Source organism: Dermacentor albipictus, chromosome 3 (genome assembly GCF_038994185.2).
Source record: "Dermacentor albipictus isolate Rhodes 1998 colony chromosome 3, USDA_Dalb.pri_finalv2, whole genome shotgun sequence".
Taxonomy (NCBI): Eukaryota; Metazoa; Arthropoda; class Arachnida; order Ixodida; family Ixodidae; genus Dermacentor; species Dermacentor albipictus.
The window spans coordinates 73,838,919-73,865,935 of record NC_091823.1 but is presented as its reverse complement, the minus strand read 5'-3'; the positions used below and the strand labels follow the sequence as shown (position 1 = coordinate 73,865,935).

Sequence of the window (27,017 nt, the reverse complement as noted above, 5' to 3'; positions counted from 1 at the left end):
CTGCGCATGCGCAGAACGCTGAACAACCCATAGCGTATAGAGTACGCACGCTATTTCTCAGATTTAGCGTTATAGCGTGTTTGCGTGGTTTGCCGAGTTTGCGTGAAATATGGCGGCGGTCGAGGCTGGCCGCTTCGAATTGAATTTGGCGTTGCTTTTGTAAAATGCACTTCGTTAGTAGCAAATGACTGTGCAAATGGCTTTCGCTTAGTCTCAGGCCGCTTCGACGATAGAGTATTATGGATAACCGTGTGGTGTTTTCGAGATCGCTTCTCGTTTCGAATGAGTCGAAGCCTAACGAAAGAAATGGATGGATCGATCGATGGATGTTATAAGCGTCCCCTTTGGAACGGGGCGGTGGGTTGCGCCACCAAGCTTTTGCTATTATACTTCCTAATGTCCTATCTAAGTTAAGAAAGAAAAAAAAACATTATATGAACTCCCAGAACCAAATTTTCTGACCCCCTATTCCGAACTTTGCGTTTGCACGACTCCGTTTTTTGTCGTTTCCCTACTTTTCTTCCACCAATCTTCCAATCGCCTCTTACTAATCTATATTGCGGACATCTTTACTTTTCCCCTGTTCTCGATAAACCCAAGTGCTTAAACGAGGCCAGTGGTGCCTAAATCGGCCACTGAGCAAATGTCTTCACATTGCAATAAAACATGCTCCATTGTTTCCTTGTCTTTACCGCAGAAAGCACATGATTCTTCTTCCTTCTTCTATCTCGCTTTATAGGTGCGTGTTTTAGGGCATCCTGATCTCGCTTCGAAAAGTAATGAGCTTCCCTTTGAGTTATGATAAATTGTTTTTTTCCTGATTTCATTTTTTCCTCTTAAGTGGCAGGTTTCTAAAGTTTCCTAGGGTTTCTTTGGCTCTTAAGTGTCGGCAATGGCAGGTTTCTTTTCCATTGCCGCCACCCAAGAGATTATTTCAGCTTCTCTGACTTTCCGCTTGACGTTCTTTGTTGCTGTGTTGCCTACCCTACAGGCCGCATACTTGCTGGTAAGCTTTCTAGTTATTTTCCTCCACTGTGAATCAATGTTTTTCCTGTACAGATACCTCAACACTCTCCCAGTTCATTTACTTTCTTCCATATTCCTCAGTCGTTCCTCATAATCAATTTTACTGTGAGCTTCCCTCACTTGAAAACTGGTCTAGCCCATATCACGCTGTACATCTTCATTTGTAGTCTTCCCGTGAGCGCCCAATGCGAGGCGACCCGCTGACCTTTGGTTCCCATCGAGTCCTGGTTGTACCTCTGATTTCAAGCAAACAACCGCATTTCCAAAAGTAAGTCCTGGAACTATTACCCTTTCCACTTACAATGGAGCACCTCGTACCCATTGTATCCCCATAGCGCTCTGTGCTTCATTATGGCTGCATTTCTCTTCCCCTTTACTGTTATTGTTTTTTCCTGTGTTCCCATATATCTGTTGCCTTCGTTTATCCATATACAGAAGTATTTGTATTCTCTTATCCGAGGTATTTCCTCGCCCTGTACTGCCACTGTCTGTTCACTGTAGTCATTGAATACCAAAACACCTGATTTTCTAACACTAAATTTCAAACCTAAATTCTTGCCTTCCTGTCCACAGATATTAGCCAGATGTTGCAAATCACTTTGCTTGTTAGCTAGCAACACAATGTCGTCCGCATAAAATAAACCTGGGAGCTGCTGCTCTACTACTGTACCCGCCTGTCTGCATGAGAGATTAAACCCGATATTACTTCCCTCTAGCGCCCTCTCCATCCTCATCGTGTACATCAAACATTCACCATGTACAGAAACGTTCGAGGTGTCTGCGCCACCTATCGCTACAGTCGGGAGACAGCCGCAACGACGGCATATCGCCTTTGAGATTCGAATATCTCAAAGGCCTACTAAACCTGTAAAAAACGTGCGCTGTTTAGCGTGCACTATATTATACGCGTATAGCGTACGCTATAGTTGCGTACGCTAAACTAAAACTGTCTAAATTGACGCGTGAGTGCGATTCACAGCCGCCGCCACCGAAATACCCCCTAGACGACGCGCTACGACGCGCGCTACTCTGGCGCCATCTCGTATCCACCGTCGCCACACCACGCTTTTTAAGCGAAGCTTTCTTTGCCTCTTCCTTCGACTATTCCACTGCTGCTGTGGGCTGCTGTGGCTGCTGCTGTCCCTCACACCGCGTCGGGGGGTGGTTCAGAGCGATGACAGGCGCGAGTAAGAGAGGAAAGGCGACAGGTGAAACTCGTTTCCATTCCACCGCGTCAAATGTGCACAATACCCTCTGGAGCTCCCTGGCCATCGCCTCATTAGCCGCTTGACACCTGTAATTATCCGTGACTCTCCTCAGAAGCATTGCAGAAACTGCAGCGCTCCCCTTTCTACTGACGTGCGAGGCCAGAGGGGGCGCAGATAGAACTGTAGAGAGTAGAAGAAGGAGAAGGAAGGAGAAGAAAGGCAGTGCCCATACAAGAAGGGGGGGGGGGAGGTGACGTGAGAAGGCAAGGAAACCCCACTGCTATACGACAGCGGTTGCGGGGACACAGGATAAGCCTAAATTCAAGATACCGTACAGTACGTTGCTGCTATTTCTGAAAAATAAACGCCATGTAAATATGTCAAGCGAGCAACTTATGCAGGGCGCGCAGAAGCAGAGCCGCATTAGTTAAAGCGCACCGCGCAGGGTCCAGAATGCACTATGGAAGCGGTCGACCGTCAAGTCAACACTTCTGTGCCCGCCGCGTCAGCTTTGCGGCTATGGCATCACTAGAGGTCGTAGATTTGATCCCAATCGCGCCAGCCCCATTTCGACGGGGGCGAAATAGAAAACGCACGTGCAATTAGATTTCGGGACACGTTAAAGGACACCATGGTGTCAAAATTAATCCGGCGTCCGCCACTACGGCGTGCCTCATAATCCGAGTGTGGTTTTGGCACCTACAGCTGCATAATCCAAATCAAGTTTAATACTTCTGCTACAATGAGATGTGCCATGTGAGGCAATGACAACGCTCAATCTTTGCAGAGGTTATAAAATATGGCGCACAATTAACAACGCCTCAAGCAAACGTCTCTCCCTGTGCGTTCCGCGTACTACGCAGACAAGCAGCAGTGGTGCACGCAAGGTAACGCTTAACATCAACTCACCACTCTCGTGTTAGCCTAAACGTTGAAGAAATTAAGCTTTAGCCGCCAACATCACCACTAATTATCGTCCATCGGAGCATCCAGCACGGGAAGCTTCGCTTACGTCGATTCCCACAGTGCGTGGGATCTGCATAATTTTTCTTCTCACGCCGTACTCTCCTCCGCTTTCCGCCTCACGGTTCCGCCGCACCCTCCTCTCCGCTTTGCTCCTCGCGTCTTTCACCCCCCGCTGCGCCAATGCCGTGCGACACCGTGACTGAACTCCTGCACCCCTCGGGCTGCCCTTCACGACACAGGACACTACTACGTGCGCTCCTGACATTCGCCGAGGCTGTCCGCCTCGCCGACCGCCTTTAGCTCCGTCACATTTCCGCGGCATGCTGCTGTTTCTGGTGCACTTTCTCTCCCTCTACTTTCATTCCCTATCCCCTGTGCAGCGCGGTTGAGGTGTCCTCCGCTGAGAGACAGTTACTGCGCTGCACTTTACCCCAACTTTTCCTTCCCATCATCAAGAATCTCCTTCTCTCCCGCTGCGCCAACATTGGCTGCGCTCCGAGTTCTCTTTCATCTTTCACTGCGCTCGTTCGCTCGGTTACGCCGAGCTACGACGCCGAGCCACGCCGACGCTCGCCGCAGGACGGGCGCCGAAGAGCAATGCTCTAAAATTGATAAGGGAAATGCCGAGCATAGACTATATGCAGTTGGCGAGTCAGTTCTGCGGAGTCCCGCAAGGTGGAGGAAGTATCTTGAAGGGGAAAATTTGTCATCCAGCCGAATGTAGAACGAAGCTACGAAGGAAACCCATACGGGTTTCTCAGAATGGACACGTAGCAGTTGAGGGAAAATGCGTCCTTGTTCGGGATCATATCCCATTATCCTGGAATTTTCAAGCAGAGCTGGTTACACAATATATATATATATATATATATATATATATATATATATATATATATATATATATATATATATATATATATATATATATATATATATATATATATATATAAAGCAGCCAGTGCGTTTCTTTTCACTTTGGCAAAATCTAGGGCAACAACAACACACTCATGACACACGGACTGCCACCAACTGGTATTTACCGAAAATTTGCACAGAATATGGCCGGACGAAACTATCACACACCTTTACATGCTTATTAAATAATACCTATATGTAATACAGAAAATATTGGCTCTACTTGGTGTTATATATTTTGTCATGTTTTATTTATATCTATTTGTGTAATCATATATAGATTAAGTAAATAACTTTGGTACTTGTAATTTTTTTCTTCTTTTTAATTATGTTTTTTTTTATTGTCGATAACTAATGCGTAAACTTCTATTTTCGAGCTGTATGTATAGACCCACTTGCCTTCTTTTCTTTCTGTTTTATACATATGCTGCCCGTAAGTTCTAAGTTTTCTGTAGGCGGCGCAGGCCCCTAGTCAAGCTTTTGCATAGGCTTTTTGTCTGTTCCCCTAGACGTCCGTGTGATGCTCAATAAATTCGATTTGATTCGAATCGCTCGTAAGAGCGAATTCCAGGAAATCCTGATACTGGACATAGTATTAGCGAATGCGACGGGCCAATAGCGAAGAGCTCTTACGAACGAAAAGCCTTGTGAATTCGATCCCAGATTTCCATATCAACAAGGCGTATGTAAATGAACACGGAATAAGGTACTGCGATTACTGCGATAAAAATAACGTACAAATTATTTGCCGTTACTTATGCTACGTAATAGAGTAGGCAGCTATGCTATAGGTTTAACTGCAGGAATATAGTACAGGCAGACCTGGACGTCACACGAAGTTTATGGGAACTGACTGCTCTGATTCGCACGCCGTCCCGCAGCCGTAAGCGCCCTGACGAAACCGGAAGCTGGAGGTTTCGATTTCAACGCGCTCTCTCACAATGGCGTGTTTCTGCTTGACGTCACTTATTCGTAGTAGAGAGGAAATGTAAGCTTCCTGGCGCTTTAGTTCTCCTGTTCATGAGGGCTGTGCCGAATTAAGTCGGCGCTCAAGCGGTGCATAATGTTATTCTTCTTGTCCTTATAAAATTGTGTACGAAAGGCTCAATTTCCGCAGCTGTGTGGCTTGTAAGAGTTGGGGTCAGGCATGAAATAAGTGGTAGCTGGCCCATGCCGTCGTCCGACTCATCCACGCTAAGGACGTTGTGGAAGGGAGGGACTTGTTCTCATCGAGAACCAGAAATATTGGATTTATTTACAATATCTACATGAAGGGTGGAGAATGTTACAGTTCGTCTAGCAAGACTGAGAAAGAAGCACACCGAGCAGCCGAAAACGGCTGCTTTAAAACCATCTGTCCTCCCTAGATCCCTAGGTGAGGGAAAACTGCCGTTCAACCTTCGTCCAGCGGAAGCGTCCAAAGTCATCGTAGTCTTTGGACGCTTTTGACGGACCCGCCTTCGAGGGGGAGGGTTCACACGCTCCCTTCCGCACTTTGGTTTCACTGAACACACCGAGTGGAGAGGGTCCTCGCAGACAGGCGTTAATACGCTTGACCCAAGCAGGCGCCTCTTGATTCCAGAGCTGACCCCGTAGTTAGCCGCCGCGTCTGTCAATTGACTGTGACGATTTCTGGGGTCCGTGAGAAAGCAACGCAAAGCACCCTTTTTCAGGAGTTCTCTTGCTTCAAGTAGACCGCGAAGGCGACGTCGAACCAATTAACAATTACTGACTTCTAACAACCAACTAACAACTAACTTCTGCCAAGCGTGGCTAGCCTTGCTGGCGCCGCTGGGCTGTCCGATTAGGCGCATTGTTGACTTTACGAAGCAACTCGTTGCAGCGGGCCGGGAAAGGTTCGAAGGTCGCTTCTCCGAAGGAGTCGCATTGTTGGCTTCCCAATGCGACTTGTCGCAGCGGGCCGGGAAGTCATCGGTTCTCCAAAGATCGCCACCCCCGCAGGTCGATCGTAACAACTGCAGCGGGCTGGGAAAGGTTTGCAGGTCAGTAACCCTGCAGGCCGATTGTAACAGGCTATAACATCGCCCTACTGTAATTAGTGCACCACTAATGGGATGTAGTTGCGTCATCCCGAAACGCAAGCGCGTATTTAGATTAAATAAGTAGGTCAGAACTTAGCACTGCTGTAGCCCTCTAAGTATATGCGATAGTAAGCTTATTAGATTGTTATTAACTTTCGACAGCTGTGCGTGCGCGCGCGCGCGTCGCGGGCGACCTCGCACACGCTCATTTATCGAAGTGACGTTCCTATGTACCCCGTAGATATCTCTGTTTTGAGATTTCGGGTCAAACCTCCGCCTTACAGCACACCAGCGCAATGCTCTAACCATGCATTAGGTTACCATCGCACGTATGTTTCACACGTGACAGAGTCGTTCTTTAAAACGTCAGGCGCGTGCGTTGTGACAGCTACTGCCTTGTGACAGCTATGTGACAACTACTGCCTTGTGACAGCTATCGCTTTGAGACACTGTATTGGGCCTTCGGGATCGACCCGCATTTTTTTTAGAATGCACGGCCTCCGGGATCGGTATCCGTCTTTGTCAGACGGATACCTACAAAGTGTCTGAGGTTCGCCCAATTGTAATAGTTTTTAAAGGAAGCAAAATAAATTCTGAACAGTTGCCTTTGCATCCAGTTTCTTTATCACCACCGTGAAACGTGTCTTTCATTGGGCACAGTATGCAAAACACCAAAAGTGGCAATTCCTGTCCGCAGTCACACGTTATATATAGGAAAATTTTCCATCCTAAAACCAACATGGCGCGAATGAGAAGTTGCGGCAATGTGCTATCTTGTCTTATTATATGCTTGCTACCTCCGTACACGGAACAGATTTCATTTCTGCCGTTGAATACGATGGCGCCGTGCCGCACGCAAAGAGAGAAAGAGAGATAGCAAAGAGAGGATAGGCAGGGAGGTCAACCAGACGAGCGTCTGGTTTGCTACCCTAGACTGGGGGAAGGGAAAGGGGAACAGAAAGAGGACACACGCAAAACGTGGCTACAGATAGTGTGGCTGCCATCTGATGGAGAGAGATAGAACGAGACGAGACGAGAAAGAGAAGACACACGTACTGTTTAATGCCGAAATTTAGAGATAAAGCGAATGCGAGAGGGGAAAAGAAAAAAGAAGCTCTGTCTATTGAAACTGCACACACGCATACCCACGAGCGCACGGGTAATTTGTGAGGTCGTCGTCGGACTAGCTGCATGACAGATGCAGTAGGATCGAAACCATTAGGCCAACGTTTCTTTTTTCTTTTTTTGGTGCCACACGTGCTTTGCATCTGAATGTCCGTCGTTATACTAACCCGCCTGCCGTACACGTCGCGCACAATCGGCTCATCTCTTCGCTACTTCTTGTTGGTTTGCCTCGTGCGTCGTGCATACAGGAGGTTTCAGCGAACACTTTCAATTTTTTTTAAAGGCTGCCTGTGGCAGATATCACAATTCTAGTTTATGAGCTGGTCTACTCGATGCGGCGGACACTACTTGCACAAGAAATTGAAATGCAAAAATCGACGAATTAACAAGAATTCATTAATTAATCGTTAGCTAATTATTTTATGACCCATATTGCAACTTACAAATTCTAGCAGTGGACTTCGCAAGGCGAATCCACTTGAAACGAATTCTCAGGACGACACCAGTTTCGAGATATAAATTCCCGAACTTCGCGGTGAAATGCATTGGCGTTCCAGTTAGTTGTGTGCTTCAGTGCATGAAAAGACGTTTTGTCGACGACGCCCCCGACCATCCGGTAATCCGCCCAAACCGCCTCAGTTTGCCGGAATAGCGGACACGCTAAAGGTCTCTAATAGCACGCCAGTTGCGTTTGGACTTAAAACGGATAACTTTGAAGAGCCCCGTAGACTTGATGCAATATATACAAAGCTGTGACGGGTGGAGAGACATTCTCTGCGTGCATGCGTGCACGCATGCAATGCGGAGCTGGCTAAAGAACCGTCCGTCAAACCTTGCTTTGCCACAGTGAAAGTATATGTGTGGAAAAGTCTACCTCACTTATTGCTTTCCTGCAGGAGTGGCAACCGCATGACGCGAATTTCAGATGCATATTCGATGTCGTGTCAGCTATGCACATGACGTCATCCGCTAGGAGCGCTAGCGACATCCACGGAGTAAAGCCCGCGGAGGCCGCCATAACTGCGGTCGCAAGTTCGCGCTGCCTACGCGAGCAGGCCTTGTAAAGAACGGCGGGTTGCACAACAAGATTGTCACCTTGCCACCCGATTGCGACAAGGGGTGCAAGACGCGCACCTCCCGCTCTCCACCTCTCCGTGCTGCAGCTGCGAGGCGTTCAAAGAAGCGACCTTTGCGCTGGAACCCGCCGCCTTCCTCCAGCCCCTTCGACATGGTGACGGGACGAATTCGGTGTGTGGACAATGATTCTAGAGTTCCCCAATGCGGAGCTGATTTGACACGCCTGAAGAAGCTACCGCGGGAACGTCTTATTTTTGTGCTTCTCACGGTTTGGAGTGGCTCGGAACAATGAGCGACGCGCGATCGACAACGTCGATTTTCCGGAACGGCACCACCTTCAACGCCGTCGCTTGGGCTTCGGAATGTGTGTGCCTTTGTGTCTGAAAACTGGTCTTCAGAGCAGCTGCGAGTTAGTGATGTGTAAACGAACAGCCGCCGCGTCGTGGACGGGCGGATCGAGTGTATAAAAACTGTGGTTGTGCGATTGTTGGACGCACTTCTCTTGAGCAGTCATGTTAGACTGAGGCACTTCTCTTGAGCAGTCATGTTAGACTGAGGCACTTCTCTTGAGCAGTCATGTTAGACTGGTTCACTTCTTTCATGCAGTCCTGTTGGACTAATACTCTTTTTCTCAAGCAGTCATGTTAGACTGAGTTAATTTCTGTAAATAAACCCCTTTTCCCTCGTTCTCGATGAGAAGCAGTTCTTCACTTCATCGACGATCTCAGCGTAAATAAGTTGGGCGACGGCATGGGCCAGCTACCTTCGAATTCATGCCGTACTCCAATCTTGGCAAAGGACCACGGACGAAAGGATTGAGCCCCCAATCCTGACAACTGGCTGACAGCGGTAGGATGGACTTTGCGACATGGTGCTGTATCTGCGGTGAGTGCTTGGTTTTTGCTTTGACTCTCTAGGCTTCATTTTGTGGTTGTTCTGTTTAGAACAGTAGGGAAGCTAGATTGTTGTGTGTTAGCTAGGTTGTGTTTTCCTAGCTAGATTTAGAGAGCAGAATCAAGGCAGTAAAGCAGCAGTCATGGAGTTAAGGACATTGCTGAGAGACGAGTTGTTGATTGTTGGTGAGGAACTGGGCCTAAATGTACGCAAGGAAATGCTCAAATCGGAATTATTGGAGCTAATTTCCAATCAGGCCAGTGAGCAAGATATTGAAATGGGATTGGAACTTCTCAAAAAGAGAGAGAAACGGGAAAAAGAAAAAGAAGAACGGGACAGAGAAAAACGAGAGAGAGAGGAACGGGATAGAGAGAGAGAGGAACGCGATAAAGATCGCGAGATAACAAAAATGCAACTTGAACTTGAAAACAGACGTTTGGAGTTGTCTCAAGGAAGTGAAGGAGCTCTGGGTCGATCAAGTGAGGCAGAATCGTACCGCATGGACAGGCTATTAAAGCCATATGAGGTCGGGACCGACATAGGCTTGTTCCTAAGCAATTTTGAAAGGACTTGCGAAAAGATGAACTTCGGTCCGAGTACATGGCCACAGCGGTTGCTGTCTATGTTGCCGTGTGAGGCGGCGGAAGTAATCGCCAGATTGAGTGTGCAGGATGCATATGATTATGCGAAAGTTAAGGCTAGTCTCCTGAAGAAATACCGCCTTTCAGCCGAAGCTTTTCGGCAAAGGTTTAGGAGCACAGGCAAGAAAGATAGCGAGGGCTATCCGGAGTTTGCATATAGCTTAAAGGCCAACCTAGTCGAGTGGCTTAAAAGCGCGGAAGCGTACGACAGCAGAGACATGATCATTGAATGCATGTGTCTAGAGCAGTTTTACAAAACCATTCCCCAAGCTGTGAAACTGTGGGTGCAAGATAGAGGTAATGTAAACACTGTGGAAAGGGCGGCTGAATTAGCCGAAGAGTACGCAACCCGTAGAAAGTTGAACGCCGAGGAGGGAAACTGGGACGGTCGAAATGGACCGCGGAAGCCATTTCCGTTCAAAAAGGGTGCGCAAGCTAGACGATCCGAGCCTGTAGACATGGCGGAAAAGCCCGCAGAAAAGAGCGAGGAGAAAGTTAACGGAGAAACAGCACAAAAAGAACAGAAAAGAAAATTCGAATCTGTCAGACCAATTCGCTGTTACAAATGCCACAAACTGGGACATATAGCTGTAAACTGCGAGAAGCCAAGCGTAGTTTTTTCCTACGTGGAGGAAAAGGATGAGAATATGGAACTTTTAAGTCCATATCTCCACGACCTGCAAGTTAATGGAAAACCATGCCGAGTGCTAAGAGACAGTGCCGCCACGCTGGACATTGTCCATCCGTCTTACGTGATGGTAGAGGACTTCACCGGAGAAGTAGCATGGATAAAACAGGTTGTAGAAGAACACAGCGTGTGTCTGCCCATGGCCAAAGTCAAAATCAGTGGACCATTCGGGGAGCTAGAGACTGAGGCTGCAGTTTCCAAATTTTTGTCACTGCAGTATCCCTACATCTTTTCGAATCGTTCGAATCAGTTACTGCGTGACAGAGGGCTCAAACTGGGAGAGGGCATAGTACAGGCATTGACCCGAGGCCAAGCTCGTAAGATCGCGGCGCTTTCGGCTGAAAATGCTCAAGCTCCTCCAGCTGAAGCAGAAAAGGGGATAGCTTCAATACCCGAATCCGAGCTAGGCCCGAGGGACAAAAGAACAGTTGAGGAGAGCCTGCCAGTTGACCAGCTCAATGAGAGCGTAGCACTAGAGTGTCAGAGTTCTAGCCTGCAGGAAGAGCATGCAGACGCGCTCCCAAGCGAGACAGGGTCGTTGTTATCACCGGCCTCAAAGAACTTTGATCAACTCTTACGCGTGGATAGAGAGTCACTGGCAGCTGAGCAAAAGAATGATGAGAGCTTAGCTAAATTACGTGACACAGCTAAAGAAGGCATTGCTAGGCGCAACGTAACGATACATGAGAGAGGAGGATTGTTGTATCGGCATTACAGAGATCGAAAGGGTAAGATTTTAGATCAGTTAGTCATACCTACTAAGTATAGGGAGGACCTTTTGAGTCTTTGTCATGGAAATGGGTGGTCCGGCCACCTAGGCATAAACAAATCAAAGGAAAGATTGCTTATGGAATACTACTGGCCTGGCTGTTTCAAAGATGTAGAAAACTTTGTAAGATCATGCGACGCCTGCCAGCGTTCTGGTAAACCAGGAGAGACTTGGAAAGCTCCACTGAAGGTAGTGCCCTTAATAACAGAGCCTTTCAGACGACTTGTAATAGACACGGTAGGGCCTCTTCCAAAAACAAAATCAGGCTACAGGTACTTGTTTACCATGCTGTGTCCGGCCACCAAGTTTCCAGAAGCAATCCCTTTGAAAGAGCTCAGCTCCACTGAAGTAGTAGACGCGCTTTTGACAGTGTTTGCACGAGTTGGGTTTCCAGCCGAAATTCAGGCAGATCAAGGGTCAGTATTCACGAGCGCACTGACTTCCACATTCTTGCAAAAGTGCGGGGTAAAGTTAATACACAGTTCTGTCTATCACCCTCAGTCGAACAGTGTAGAGAGGTGGCATTCGGTGCTTAAGCGAGTTTTGCGTGCGCTCTGTTACGAGCACAAGGAGGACTGGGAGAACTGTCTGCCGGCAACTTTGTTTGCTTTGCGAACGGTTCCACATGAAGCGACAGGGTTCTCACCAGCAGAACTAGTGTATGGGAGGACACTCCGGTCTCCACTGAGAATGTTAAGAGAGATGTGGGAGGAAAGAGGGGAGAGTCCAACCGTGGTTGAATACGTGCTAAATTTACTGGAGCGGCTAAGCGCAACCCAAGAACTAGTCGGAAAGAACATGGCACTAGCTCAAAAGAACGCCAAATTCTATTATGACAAGAATGCGAGGCTTCGTACGTTTAACGCCGGAGACCAGGTAATGATCCTCAAACCTTCAAGAAAGAACAAGCTTGAAGTTCACTGGGACGGGCCCGTTAAAGTGTTGCACAAACTTTCAGAAACTAACTATGCTTTGAGAATGCCCGGTCGCAGGAAGGAAGTGAGGATATATCACTGTAATTTGATGAAGCCGTATGTAGAGCGGAGCGGAGTCGTTAACTATACTGTCAAAGAGCCGGATGACATCGGTACCAAGTTTAAGGAGTATAGGGCAACCTCCAACTCTGAAATCGGCCTAGAAGAAGTAGTAGAACACTCGGTAAGCTCGCATGCTCTAAGACCCGAGCAGCTAGATGAGCTAAAAGGGGTGTTAGGGGAATATCTCGACAGATTCAGCGATCGGCCGGGTAGAACCGAACTGATAACGCATGAAATTGAGCTGACCTCTACCGAACCAGTAAGATCAAAACCTTACAGGGTGTCTCCAAGACAGAGAGAGATTATGGAGGCAGAGATACAGCGCATGCTAGAGTTGGGAGTTATTGAGCCCGCTGAGAGTGACTACACGTCACCGCTAATACTCGTAGAAACCCCTAACAAGGACCCTCGTCCGTGTGTTGACTACAGGAAGTTAAATGCGATCACTAGGGATCAGCTGTACCCGATACCCAACATTGAGGAACGAATTGAAAGAGTTAGCGCTGCTAAATACATTTCAACTATAGATCTCGTGCGGGGGTACTGGCAAGTTCCCCTTTCAGAAAGTGCCAGCCGCTATGCTGCATTCATCTCGCCTGTGGGCACTTTTCGCCCTCTCGCACTCAGCTTCGGGCTGAAGAACGCGCCGTTTAGCTTCTCTAAGTTAATGGATATTGTCCTAAAAGACTTGCAGGAGTTCGCCTTACCTTATCTTGATGATGTAGCCATTTTTTCGGACAGCTGGGAACAACACGTATCGCACCTCAAACAGGTGTTCTCACGGTTGAGGGAAGCCGGCTTAACGATGAAAGCGGAAAAGTGTAGGTTTGGTTGTTCGCAGGTTACTTATCTGGGCCATGTTGTTGGTCAGGGCATGAGACGGCCGGCTGAGCTGAAAATAGCTACGATTAGAGATTTTTCTCAGCCGCGCACGAAAACGGACGTTCGCTCATTTTTGGGACTTGTGGGGTACTATCAACGGTACATTCCGAATTACTCGCAATTGGCAAGTCCATTAACAGACGCCCTCCGAAAGGGAGCACCGAGTACCGTACTCTGGGATAAGGACAAAGAGAACGCTTTCCAAAGTTTGAAAACGCTATTGGTTTCTCGCCCTGTGCTTCGCGCGCCAGACTACACTAAGGAATTCATAGTTCAATGCGACGCAAGCGACAGAGGTATGGGCGTGGTACTTAGTCAAGTCGGCGACGATAACGAGGAGCATCCTATCCTCTACGCCAGCCGTAAACTAAATGTAAGAGAGGAAGCCTACAGCGCTTCAGAGAAGGAATGCGCTTGTTTGGTTTGGGCCGCCCAGAAGTTGTCGTGTTATTTGTACGGAGCGAAGTTCATCTTCGAGACCGACCACTGTCCTCTGACGTGGCTCAATCAAATGTCACACAAAAACGGCCGCTTGCTCCGATGGAGCCTCACTCTCCAAGAGTACAACTTCTCCGTTAGATATAAGAAGGGAAAGTTGCATAGCAATGCGGATGGTTTGAGCAGGCTAATTTGAATTCTGCGTTTGAGGGTCCCGCCTAAATTTTAGGGTTACTAGTGTTAATTTTATTAAGCGAAGAAGATCCCCTCTCATTTAGCAGGATTCCCTCCATGATTGCTGAATTTGTCAGCAGGAATTTGCTTTAGAAATTGGCATAGTGAAATGCAGCATTTTTTTTTTGTTTCTGCACTTATGTTGTTGTTGTTTTTTTTGAAGCCTAGCGAGTCTAAAGTGGGAGCCAATGCACGTCATCTCGGCGCAGAGCCGTGTTGTGGGGTTCATTTTGCAGTTGCCTGTCCTTGTTGGATGTTTTGGGGCGGTGACATCAATGCACAAGTGGTCGCTGCGAGCCAAGACATCAATCCCCCCCTGACCAGCAGCCGTTCTCTTCCTGCCTAGCGGTTGTCAGCGCTAGACAGTCGAGACTTTTGGGGCCATGGAGGCGCTGTAAAGAACGGCGGGTTGCACAACAAGATTGTCACCTTGCCACCCGATTGCGACAAGGGGTGCAAGACGCGCACCTCCCGCTCTCCACCTCTCCGTGCTGCAGCTGCGAGGCGTTCAAAGAAGCGACCTTTGCGCTGGAACCCGCCGCCTTCCTCCAGCCCCTTCGACATGGTGACGGGACGAATTCGGTGTGTGGACAATGATTCTAGAGTTCCCCAATGCGGAGCTGATTTGACACGCCTGAAGAAGCTACCGCGGGAACGTCTTATTTTTGTGCTTCTCACGGTTTGGAGTGGCTCGGAACAATGAGCGACGCGCGATCGACAACGTCGATTTTCCGGAACGGCACCACCTTCAACGCCGTCGCTTGGGCTTCGGAATGTGTGTGCCTTTGTGTCTGAAAACTGGTCTTCAGAGCAGCTGCGAGTTAGTGATGTGTAAACGAACAGCCGCCGCGTCGTGGACGGGCGGATCGAGTGTATAAAAACTGTGGTTGTGCGATTGTTGGACGCACTTCTCTTGAGCAGTCATGTTAGACTGAGGCACTTCTCTTGAGCAGTCATGTTAGACTGAGGCACTTCTCTTGAGCAGTCATGTTAGACTGGTTCACTTCTTTCATGCAGTCCTGTTGGACTAATACTCTTTTTCTCAAGCAGTCATGTTAGACTGAGTTAATTTCTGTAAATAAACCCCTTTTCCCTCGTTCTCGATGAGAAGCAGTTCTTCACTTCATCGACGATCTCAGCGTAAATAAGTTGGGCGACGGCATGGGCCAGCTACCTTCGAATTCATGCCGTACTCCAATCTTGGCAAAGGACCACGGACGAAAGGATTGAGCCCCCAATCCTGACAGCCTGCGTCGCCAAGTGGCCCACCGATACGCACGAACCGTCAAACGACCTTTTCAATGTGCCCTTCTGACTTGGCTATCGAGTAGTACGTCTTAGGTCAACGATGGGTCTAAGCACGTACGTGCGTGGGTTGAGTGAACCAGAAAAATCGCGTTATGAAAACGAAGTGCGCTCGTGCGACTGTGTCGACCAGCTCTAACTCAAAGATCATCAGCTTCGGCGCGATGTCGGATTACTGCCTCGCGTGGACGTCGCAGACATCAAGGATTACACTTCGAATGCAACGAGCTCCGCGACCCGCGAGCAAACGAAATCCTACATGTCGATGGAAAGCCACAATAATCTGGCGAGCGGCTGGGTGCAGCAGCCGCGCGTCTAAGTGCTCGCGTAACATGATCGCCTTCATTACGGAATTTACACCGCGTTGTCCACTTGCGTCGTCAAAGGATAGCGTTAAATTTGCTTCAATGAAAAAAAGAAATACCACCCCCCTCCCCGAGAACTAAACACTGATTTTACACAGCCTTCGTAATTTTTATGTTACGTCAATTATTCTGGTCTTGCCAAACGTTTTTTTTTCCCTCCCAGGTTTGTCAATCACAATCATTCGATGAAAAGCCCACTCGCATCATGGCTTCTCGCAAAATAAAACGGCGAGGTGCTGGCGGCACACTGCGTCTGCAAGGCAGGCCTGGCAGAGGCGTGCTCGCACATAGCTGCTGTGCTCTTTTACATTAAGGTTGCAGTTAAGAAGAGAAATAACCACGTGTCGAGAGGGACCCAATCTGGACAACATATTCCTATCACCGAGTTTCTTGTGTGACTGCTGCATCCGAACATAGCACAGTTCACCGCAAAACGGAAGCTCAGTTGACGCACGGCCACGCCGGAGCGTAGTCTGTCCGGATACGTAAATGTTGTACGTAGACCTTTTCGTAGACGTAGAACAGCACTGCGCTCGAGACACTGAAACGTCCTACTTATATATCAGCGACTGGATAAGAAAACAAGGCGAACGGCGGGCCAAAATATAAATCAGATGTTCGCGCGAGTAAGACCGCTGCCACTTTTTTCGATGCTCCCCGACCGTCAATATGGCGCGGCTGTCCCAGCGACACTGTCGCCGCCTCGCGGGTCGAGCTCAGTGCATACCTCCTTAGCGTTTGTTTTGCATCATGCGCATCAATCATTATTGCTGAAATGCTTATGAGTTATCGTAACCACATAGAACGCCTGTTTCATCTATCCGGAATGGCATCACGGTCATCATTGTGAAATGACAGGCAATTCCACATTGAAAGCACGTTGAATAATTCGTTCTGTGCGGTCGTCGCTTTACCGATCCTCGGTGTTAGTTACAGTGTTTGTCAAATTTTAACACGGCCGTGAGGTTTTCTTTACAGGGTATTGTTTTCAGAGCGCAGCTCTTTGGCGCCCGTTCCTGCGTTTCGCGTCGGCCTTGCCGTAGCCAAGGTCATCATCCGCGCGCTGCGCGAGCTCCTGCTGCTATCTCTCACACGCTTGTTCTACCCTTGTCTTGCTCTACCCTTGTCCTCCAAAGCCGGATCACGCGTTCTCGCCTATCCTCTCGCTCCTTTCCTCCGCGCAGCGCCGTTGCGGTGACTCCCCCTTAAACTTCGTAAAGTAGTGCCACGCTTCTCGCCGCTACCATCCACTCCGCCCTCGCCGTCCCTTCTCCCACTGTCGCGGCACTGCCGCGGTGCCGGCGGCGGGCTCTCCTTGCCGCCTCGCGCGTGATCTACGGCTCTCTGTTCCTCCGTCTCCGCGTCGCGTGGCTGTACGGCTCAGCCGTGTCTCTCGCATCCAAGTTTGCAGGGCGCGTTACTCAGTGGTATTTGTCGCCTCTGGCAGTGCTTGCGCCTGGCTGTCCTTCTCCCGTCTCCACTCTTGCCTATCGCTCCCTTTACCTGGCGCAGTGCCGTTGCGGTGAATCGAAAGACAATTATAGCGTTTCGTGCGCTTACTTCTACTTCTCAACCCAACCTTGTGCGGGCTCATTGAGGCCTGTCTGTGAGTGAATTAGTGTGTGACCTCTACTCAATACCCCTGTTCTCCCACTCGGTTCCCCATCCCCCCTCAGAATAAACATCAAATAATAATTGCTAATCTCTCCCTCCCCCCCCTCTTCGCGGCGGTGACCAACTATAAGATGGCGCAATGGCGCGTCGCCGGAGCGCCGGCTCGATAGCGGCGAATCGAGATGTGTGCTGCCCAATCCGAAACGCAGAACCGCCTCCGTTCGGAACTGCGTGTTCTTTATGCGGATGCTTGTTGTTGAAATAAGGCAAGCAGCTGCTTTCAAAGATCGCATTACCAAGAAGCGTAATCGTAGGCCATCTTTTTCTTTGCCACGTAATGACCGGGGCTTCGGCACTCCAGTATGCTGCTGAGGGTACTGACTATTCTCGTCCTTGCACGCCTCTTACTGAACGCGCTGTGTAACGCAGAAAAGTCGCAGGATCCTCGGCACGTGTGTCGCATGCAGCAAGGGCTCCGGAGGGCATGAGATGGTGGTGCTCTCCGTACAACTGGAAATGTATGCGGGCAGTGCTAGTCTAGCGTTCTGCTGTATACAGAAGAGCGATGGCATGCCATCACGTTGACAGCGAAAAGAGCTAACGAATGTAGTAAGTCTGCAAGAATAATCCCCGTGTAACTGGCTGTTTAACTATAACCGGCCAACCTCAGGGCCACAGCGGCAGAAAACGATGATTTAATAGAAGCACTGGTCGTTTACCGGCTTTAGCCTGTTTCACATGATGCGATTTTCGTCACACCTGAAGTGCGATTTCCGTCGTTTGCGACGAAAATCGCAGTCGCAGTGCCGACCCCCCGATTTTCGGCTGCGACCAAACAGTTGGTCGCACAGTGGCGCTGTAGCAGCGATCGCTGCGATTTTCCGTCGAAATTGCGCGGAGAGCTATTTCGCCGGTTTGTTTTGGGAAATGGCGTCTCGCTCGACAAGTGCAATGAGCGGAGATGTGGATTGCCGAATTCGGTACTTACACAAAGGGAGAATGAAAAACTTGTACCGCAGATTCCATTCTCCCATTTCTATGCGTTCGTTGACACGCTATATACGCAGCAAATGAAGTGCATTCTCACGTTCGCTTCGTACACCTTTGCGAGTTGTCAATACTGCGAGGTGTTCGATTCCCGAACGAGACGACATGGCCTTTCGGAGTCGTCACAATTTTCTTTTGTTGAGTAGCACACAAAAATCGCGCGTACGGAGCAGCTTACATAATTTCAACCTCGGCAAAGGCAAATGACAAGACAGCAATGTAACCGATGTTTCAACGTTGCGCTGAACACGGTACCGTTCAGTTGCATTTTCTTGGCGGTTTTCAAGCGTGAATTTCCCCATGCATCTTGAAAGGCTATTTTATCTCAATTACTTATTAACTTTGACAGAACAAACGTGTAGGCTGAAGTGACCAGACGTCAGCACTCCTGATGCCAAAAAGCTAGCTTTATTTTCTTATTAATGAAGAACAATCGTAACGAATTTTCTACGATAGCATTAACTCCGTGACTTGAATAAACAGCATCATTTATTTGTTTTCGAATATTTCATGCACGCTAAGTTTCATCTCTTCTCTGGAGAATTGTTTTTTTCTTGCACAGAAACCAATAAACATTGAATATGTGGCGGACTTTGTATCCTTACTGCACCTGTATAAACATTTGCTTTGAACGATACTTAACTCTACAGTTAGTAAATTAAGTAAATTATTCGCTTGCTATAGTGGCACAGTAACAACGTACCCTGCTGCACCGTCATGTAAAACTCATGCAACAGTGCGAAAAGCAGCCAAATAGCCTGTTCTTGTGGAAATGAAACAGTAGAAGACGACACGTTAAAGAAAAGTAAATCAGAACTGTGCAGTGAAGTCAGCCAGTTCCATCCATTCCAGTGAATCTTTGAGTCTTTTAACTACAAACGGTTTTTGCACGTTCACAGCGATCGAGTGTGCAGAAACATCCATGCCTTACATGTTTCTAAATAGGAGTTTCTGATAAGTTTGCGATCACATATATTAGGGTGTAAACCCATATAACGATATCCGCTGTGATTATTACTTTTAAAGCAATGAAATACCATGCTACTTGCAAGAACATATCAGCCTGGAATTTTAAAAGAAATTTCTGCGTTTCAACTATACACAATATGCGGTTTATTCAATAAAGGAGCGCAAACTGTAATTTTTTTTTGCAATGACAAGCTTATTCCGAGTTTTATCTACATACACCCGTCGTGGTTGCTCTGTGGCTATGGTGTTAGGCTGCTGAGCACGAGGTCGCGGGACCGAATCCCGGCCATGGCGGCCGCATTTCTATGGGGGCGAAATGCGAAAACACCCGTGTACTTAAATTTAGGTGCACGTTAAAGAACCTCAGGTGGCCGAAATTTCCGCAGTCCTCCACTATGGCGTTCCTCATAATTAGAAAGTGGTTTTGGCACGTAAAACCTCATAATTTAAGTTTTACCTACATACAGGCAAGAAAAAAAAAATCATCTGTAGACAACAAAATTGTCGTTCAATTTACTCGCCTGCCACTGCTAACACAAGTCGAGGGGTCGAACTGCCAGCCATGACAGCCGCATTTCGATAGGAGTCACAGGTAGAACGAAAGGGTCATAGAAGGCAGATGAGACAACACACAGCGCTGAACCAGCTGTGAACAGCTGTTTACGTGCGCCGTGTCTCATCGCACTGAACTTTAGATACTGCCGTTGCGCACTACAAAACAAATCTTAACTTCAACACGCTGTTAAATTACAAAAGACGCATGTTATTTGCTCCTAATAAAGAAAAGTCAATAGTATTATAACGTAAACGTGTTATTCGTTACATACAATAAAATAATTATGTAGCGTGTGCCACGAAACCTGGCAGTAAGCAAGCCCAGTCGCATTGCTGAAATCGCGATCATGTGAAATGTGACGCGTGCGAGTGCACCGATTTTCGTCGTTCCTGTCGCAGCATGTGAAACAGCCTTTTCACGAAAGCGCTGTTAAGAACAGGATCTTCAACGCTACAGCCAGCCCTCTGAAACAAGCAGAAAAAAAAGGCAGAAAACATCACCAGACAAGCTCCGGAAGCCTGCACCGAATGGTTAATTTCTTTCACTCAAGGCTGCGTATATATGCACATATAAGTAAGAAATTGCTCGCATACAGATTTAGCGAGAAAACAAGTCTCGCAGCCGAAATAAAAAATTACGTTCGTCTCGTAGTGCACGTCTAACATAAAAATAAGTATGATACAGAATTAGCATTCCGTGCTCACATGTGTCTTAACTATTCGCCGTTTTGAAAAGGAATGAGTAACGCGAAGTTATCTGATGATTGTAGCGAACATAGGCAAGAACCTTACCAAAGTGAACAAGTTTTTTACTACGTTGGTTGGACCAGAAACAAATGCTTCGCCGCCGCAAGACAATTATTGACTTTTTCCTTTTTTCTTTCTTTTTTATCTTTTTTTTTTCTTTTTTACAGTGAAGCTGCTAATGACTACGAGCTGGCGGATCGCGTTCGCGCGTAGACCAACAATTCTTTGTACGTGGACCGATCCCGAAGGTCGTGAAACACTGGGTCGGCCCGCGGCGGAGGTGAAGCAGGCGTTAAGCACTCCCCGTACGTGGGCCCATCCCGATGATAATGCAATACCGGGCCGACCCGGAGTGGAGGTGCAGTTTGCCATTAAGGGCCGATTTACGCTCGAGCCGCCCATCGCCGCAAGCCGCACCGCACGCGTGCGGTCGCGCGAAAAATTGCACTTATCCAGCACTTGTGCACAAATTACCATTTACACTGTGTGCACAGTGTATACCTTACACATTGTAAACCAAAATTTGTGCACAAGTGTTTGATACGTGCAATTTTTCGCGCGACCGCAAGCGTGCGGTGCGGCTTGCGGAGATGGGCGGCTCGAGCGTAAATCGGCCCTAAGGGGCCCACATAGCTTCGCTGCGGTCATCCTTCTCGACAGAGTGGAAGGGCACTGAGCTTTCTTTACTGCGATAGCAATTATATGGACACTCCGGGCGTATTTCTTCAATAATTTTTCTTCTTTTTAACTCTGTGAATATACTTGTGATATTGTTAACAGATTTTTTTTTTATATCTTATCGTTTATTTTCGATGTAGAAACTGTATAATATATGACATGACTCACTGTTTGCCTCGATCCTACTATCCCCTTTTCATGTTTTGTTAGGAGGTCCCGCCGACAGTTGCTACTTCGGGACCTCCGAATGTGTACTTATACCCATCTTGTATTTGTTTTGTCAAAAAAAATATTGATTGATTGATTGATTGATTGATTGATTTCTGCCGTCGCCGTGAGGTTCCATATGAGTGAAAGCGTGTGAAGGGGAGCCGGCGAACGCGGATCAATCTCACATGAGCGAGCGAGGAACGCGGCCCGGATGCGTGCACTCATCTTCAAAGCGATCTGCGATGTTTGCAGAGTGCGCGTTGTGCCGGTAGCTTCGTATGCGCTGTGCTTTCGACATTTCGTTCGCGCTGAAGCGAGGCATGCATCAAGGTCAATTCGCTTGCTACCGCCGCGATTCCTCACTCCAGAATCTTCACGGCGAGTTTCCGCGCTCATCGAGCGAGATGTGTTAATGTTTACCTGTGCGCGCGTGGCACCGTGCTTGTTAATTTAGTTCGAACACGTTGGCGGGCTAGTTGGTTGGAATCCATGATAGAATGTGTAAGCGTGACTGAACACGGACTTAGAAAGAAGCAGACACGCAAGGACAGCTCTGTCTCCGTGTGTTTGCTTCTTTCTACGTCCTCGTTGAGTCACGCTTACGCATTCTATGATTGTTAATTTAGTTAGTGAGCGAAGTTTTGCAAGTTTATACGGCCGTTAAAACTACCATCCTTACTTCGTACAGTTATCTACTAATTTGCTATTGTAATCGGTGATTCGCCTTTCCGGTGGAACTGCGATTTTTTTTTTATCGGCGTCTTTCTAGCCGTCTCGCTCTTTCCAGCTTGCTAGCTTTCAAGGCGTCTCAAAACGTTGGCGTGATGAGGGGCGCAGCCAGCGGCGTTGCAGGCGTCCCACCTCGATCAGTGGCGCACGAGAACCGAATCCGAGGCCACTTTATTACTGAATCACACGTTGGAGGTTCCCCAGGCAAAACGCTATCGCAGTCAGCTTGAGAGGATCTGGAGGCCTACAGAGAGCAAGAGGCAGCGGATTTCACAAAGTTCAAGCAATGAAAGAGAAGGTAAGACCAGCGGCGTTTCCACGATCAAGTTTACTGTCCGTTCCGCTCAGAACCACTGTAAGGGTACATGGTGTGGTATGCAACACAGCTGCACAACAAGAACGCTGGAGCGTTTGTGCGCACAAATTTCATGCCAGCAACGGAAGGCGGAACGCTGTCCGGGCACAGTCACCGAGTCGATTGAGCAGAGCGTGATCGTGCGTCCACTTGGCTTCGTTTATTTTTAACGCGACAGCGTTAAGGAGCTCGTGTCGCAGAAAAGCCGGTGTCGTCGGCGTCGGTGTCGGCGTCGTCGGCGTTGGCCGTGAGCGATAAATCCCAGCAGGCACTTCATGAATAAAAAACAACTTGCAAGATGGGCTGGGTGGGAATCGAACCAGGGTCTCCGGAGTGTGAGACGGAGGCGCTACCACTCAGCCACGAGTTCGATGCTTCAAAGCGGTACATAAGCGTCTCTAGTGAATGCGGTGTTGCCTTAGAAACGAGCTGTTTCTAAGGCTCAGGCGTGCGTCGCTTGCTCAGGCGCACATTTCGTTGCCGCGCCGAACGCGGCGCTGCGCGACGCTCACCGCTAAAGTCCCTTGATGATTTGAAAGTAGCGACACTCTTTGAACTCTGCCGCCGCCGCGCGACCTCCTCGCCTCCTCCTCGCCCCTTGTGCGTTCCCCCCGCGGTAACCAATTTTGCCCCCGTTTTTCTGCACGACGATTGGTCTCCCTGCCGTTGCCCTTGGAAACGCGCGGATCTTGAGTTTTGCTTGTGTTTTTTCTTTTTCGTTCGCGCCATTTTCCTCCTCAGCACGGCTGGCTCGGCGCTTTAGCTCGGCGTAGCGAACGTTGTACGCCGTGTTTCCTGCTATATGTGCTAGCGCTATGCCGGGCTGTTGCGCATATAACTGCAGCAAGAAGCCTGAAGATGGTTATGCCGTTTTTATGATACCACAAGGAAAGCGTGACGGCTTGCGCAGGAAGCAGTGGCTGCATGACAATGGCCGAAAGAACTTTGTTCCGACAAAGAACAGCGTTGTTTGCGAGCTGAGGCGTCTTTCTTATAGCTCGTAGCAAAGCATCCCGTAACGCTGCATTTTTTTTTCATTCTTCCGCTCACCATGCCCACCACGCTCACCAGCGTTTATGTTGCGGTTGTCCTCAGTATGCTTAATATTCCCCTCACACGTCGCGAACTGTTGTTATTCACTCGGAAGTGCAGCCTTATAGATTGTGCTTTGCGCCCTGAAAAAATTAGTGGCAAGTATACCCGTGTTATTGCAGGTGATGAGCGTTAGCTAGTCAACATTGAGTTTTTTTTTGAAGTTTTAAGGCGAAAGCCTTGAGATCTCTGTTTCAAGGTCGCCTTGTAAACTGGAGGTATCACGTGACCCAAGGAAGGCCAGAGGTGACCCAAATCATGTCCGCGCCTGCATAAGAGAATGATTGCCCAAGTTAATTAATGAATCATTAGTGATTGACATAAAATGGATTAGGGAGGATTAATGATTAGCGTGTATTAAAGAAGATTAAGGTGTATTAGAGTGCTTTAAGAAGGATTAAGATGCATGAATAAGGATTAAGGTGGGTGGAGGAGGATTAAGGCCGATTAATGTGGATTAAGGTGAATTATGGTTGCTAAAGGATAATTAAGACCGATTAAGGTGGATTAGGGACCATAGAGCTGGATTAGGTTTGATATAGGTGGATTAGGGTGTATTAAGGTAGATTGGGACTATTAAGCAGGATTAAGGTGGATGATGGAGGATTAAGACTGATTATAATGGATCGCGGTTGATGAAGGAGGATAAAGAACGTATATGGTAGGTAAGGTGCATAAGGGGCGATGTAGATTGATTAGGTTGTATTAAGGTGGATTGGGAGTATTAAGCTGGATTAAGGTGGATGAAGGAGCATTAAGGTGGATTAGGGGGGACTAAGGTGAATAAGGGTTCATTGAGTATTAAGCCCGATTAGTCTACCATAATCCCCCTAATGCACATTAATCCACCGAATCCACATTCATCGACCTTAATCCTGCTTCATTCACTTTAATCCACCATAATCCACGAGAGTCCGCCTTAATGAACCCTAATCCAACGTCATCGACCTTAATCTGCTCTAACTCTCCTTAATGCACTTTAATCCTCCTTAACCAACGCTACTACTTCCTCATCCACTTTAATCCACCCTAATCCGCTATAATCGTCCTTAATTCACCTTAATCCACATTCATCTACTTTAGTCCACCCTTATAATCCTTCAGTCACTTTAATTCACTTTAGCCCAGCATAATCCTCCTTAATGCACCTTAATCCTTCCTAATCCATCCTCATCCTTCTTCATGCACTCTAATCCACTATAATCGCCTTTAATGCACCTCAACACATCTTCATCCACCCTAACCCACCTTCATCGAACTTAATCCAACCTTGTCCTCCTTTATGCACCGTAATCCACTTTCATCAACTTTAATCCACCTTAACCCTCCTTAATACACCCGAATTCATCTAAATCCAATCCTAATCAATCATTACTTTGCTAATCATTAATCATCTCCTATGCGCGGCTGCACATGCTTTGGCTCGCTTCCCGCCTTCCTTCGGTCACGTGATATTTTCTGTAGCCCACAACGGGACCTTGATACAGAGGTCTAACGCTTTCGCTTAATAAGCCACACACAAAGGGATGTGTCACAAGCAATACTATATCAGACGCACGAAATAAAGCATCTCATCATGCGGCAGAAAAATTGTCTGGAGTATAGAACTCGCCTCAAAAGCTCCTTTTACATCGGTATACCCCGTTCATACGGCTTTAGGAAAAAACCAACCTCGTCATAAATGTTGCCTCTAGCATTATCGATGCTGCTGTTAGCATTTCTCAAAATTTTCAACCCCACTGGGGCACGCAACTGGCCCAAAATAACACGCCTCCATAGAATCCTGCGGCCCGTCCGCGGTAGCCAAGGAGGAATAGCGTGCCGTGCGCAGCCGGCGGGCGAGGAGAATCGAGGAGGAAAGCGCCGTGAGGAGGAGAGTGTCGCTACTTTCAAACATCAAGGGGCTTTACTCACCGCGTCCGATGCGGGGCGCGTAGTCGCTGCGCCGTAGCCCACTGTCTTACACCCCTTGGCGGGTCGACGGGAACGCTGTCGCGTTCCACTCTTGAAGGCGAAGCTTAAGCGTCCTCCAATTTTTATTTTTTTAATGCATTCGCACTGCGTGTCTCTTGCATCTCTGGGAACGTTTCAATCCTCCATCGGTCACACTGGTACCGAGACGGCATGGCGCTAGTGCGCCTCGAATGCCCGTATAATGATTATCGCAATAAAATAGAATAAATGGTGGTCGGACGCCCGTCTCACTAAGTTTATGTTTCTTATTATAACAGTTCTTGTTAGAAAGGTTACAGAAATGTGTACTGTTGTTGTCCCAAGGTTTACAGTTCTATAGATTATTGAACTTAAATAAAAAAAGAAAGCAAGCTGATGCGCGTACTTCACACGTTTCGCAGCTCAATCAAATGGTATACACTGCTTCTGATGAGCAGTCCCGCTCCGAGGCTATATTGCGAAACAGCTGAGCGCGTACATTAGCGTGCGCGGCCTTCAAGTAGAAACACCGCAACAGCATAGGCATAGGCCATTAATTTACCACGGGTGAGACATTGCATGCGAGCACTGGTAGAGGCACAATCCCCCTAAGCGAGAACAGAAACAGTGCCGTGGAGGCAAATAACAGCACGCCACCGTAGCGTCGGTATGGGCGCCTCTTTCTGTTCGCCTCTGCGAGAATGCGAAGACCTTGGGACGCCTTTCTCCGGAGTTGCAGTTTCTTTACGTCTGAGACATTAATCTTCTCCCCTCATCGCATGGCGCAGGGGCAAGGCAGCGACGAGGCTCTTGCAATACAGGTATTTGTGTCTGTCAAATACAGGACAACAACAAGCAGGATCGGCAGAAACGTTTCTCGAAGGTTCGGCATACATCGCACAGCAGCGAGCGTGCTTTAAAATGCTGGCATAATTGACTGCCCAACAGCAAGGGCGTTCGTTCGTCTGCGTGAAATGTATACTTGTGTATACCTCCGACCTAACCAAGTCACCTGGAGTAACCATCGCCAGCATACGGCGAAAAAGACGCCTTTTTATTTTTATTTCAGCTGTCTCAACAAGAACAAGCACATCAGCATCAACAGCAACATAATAATAAAAAATCAATAATTTAATGAATGAATGAATTAATAATTCATTCCATAAAAAAGAAGCTGCAGGGGAATATAAGGAAGAAAAAAACAATGAATATAAAAAACAGTCTTGAAATGAAGAGTGTACACTTCCATCAGGATTGCCTCGTTGCGCATGCGTTCACCTGGGCGGTTATCATCCACGTGCAGTCGGCAAGCCCAAAGTTCCCGGATGCAAGAAGCCGGGCGGAGGATCACGTGGTGTCTGCCAACAGCCATATAACCGTTCAACACCCAGGCATCATCGCAGTCAGCGGCGAAGCGCTTCTTTGTGTAACCCTGCTTTTCGCTCTTGGCAGGACGATCAGGTGTGCTGCGAACTTC

The 27,017-nt window shown here is 48.0% G+C and overlaps 1 protein-coding gene across 2 annotated transcripts in view; it reads left to right on the top strand.

Moving 5' to 3' along the window:
- The window catches only part of LOC135900638 (protein croquemort-like), a 204,171-nt gene that overhangs the window by 4,890 nt on the left and 172,264 nt on the right, over positions 1–27,017 (top strand). Inside the window, exon 1 of one of the 2 annotated variants that reach the window (XM_065430134.1) lies at positions 22,433–22,459. The exons of the other annotated variant lie outside the window; for it this stretch is intronic. Coding sequence (XP_065286206.1) covers positions 22,448–22,459 — 12 coding nt within the window. The 5' untranslated portion in view covers positions 22,433–22,447. Of the gene's footprint in view, positions 1–22,432; positions 22,460–27,017 lie in introns of those variants that run through there. 2 annotated transcript variants of the gene reach the window in all.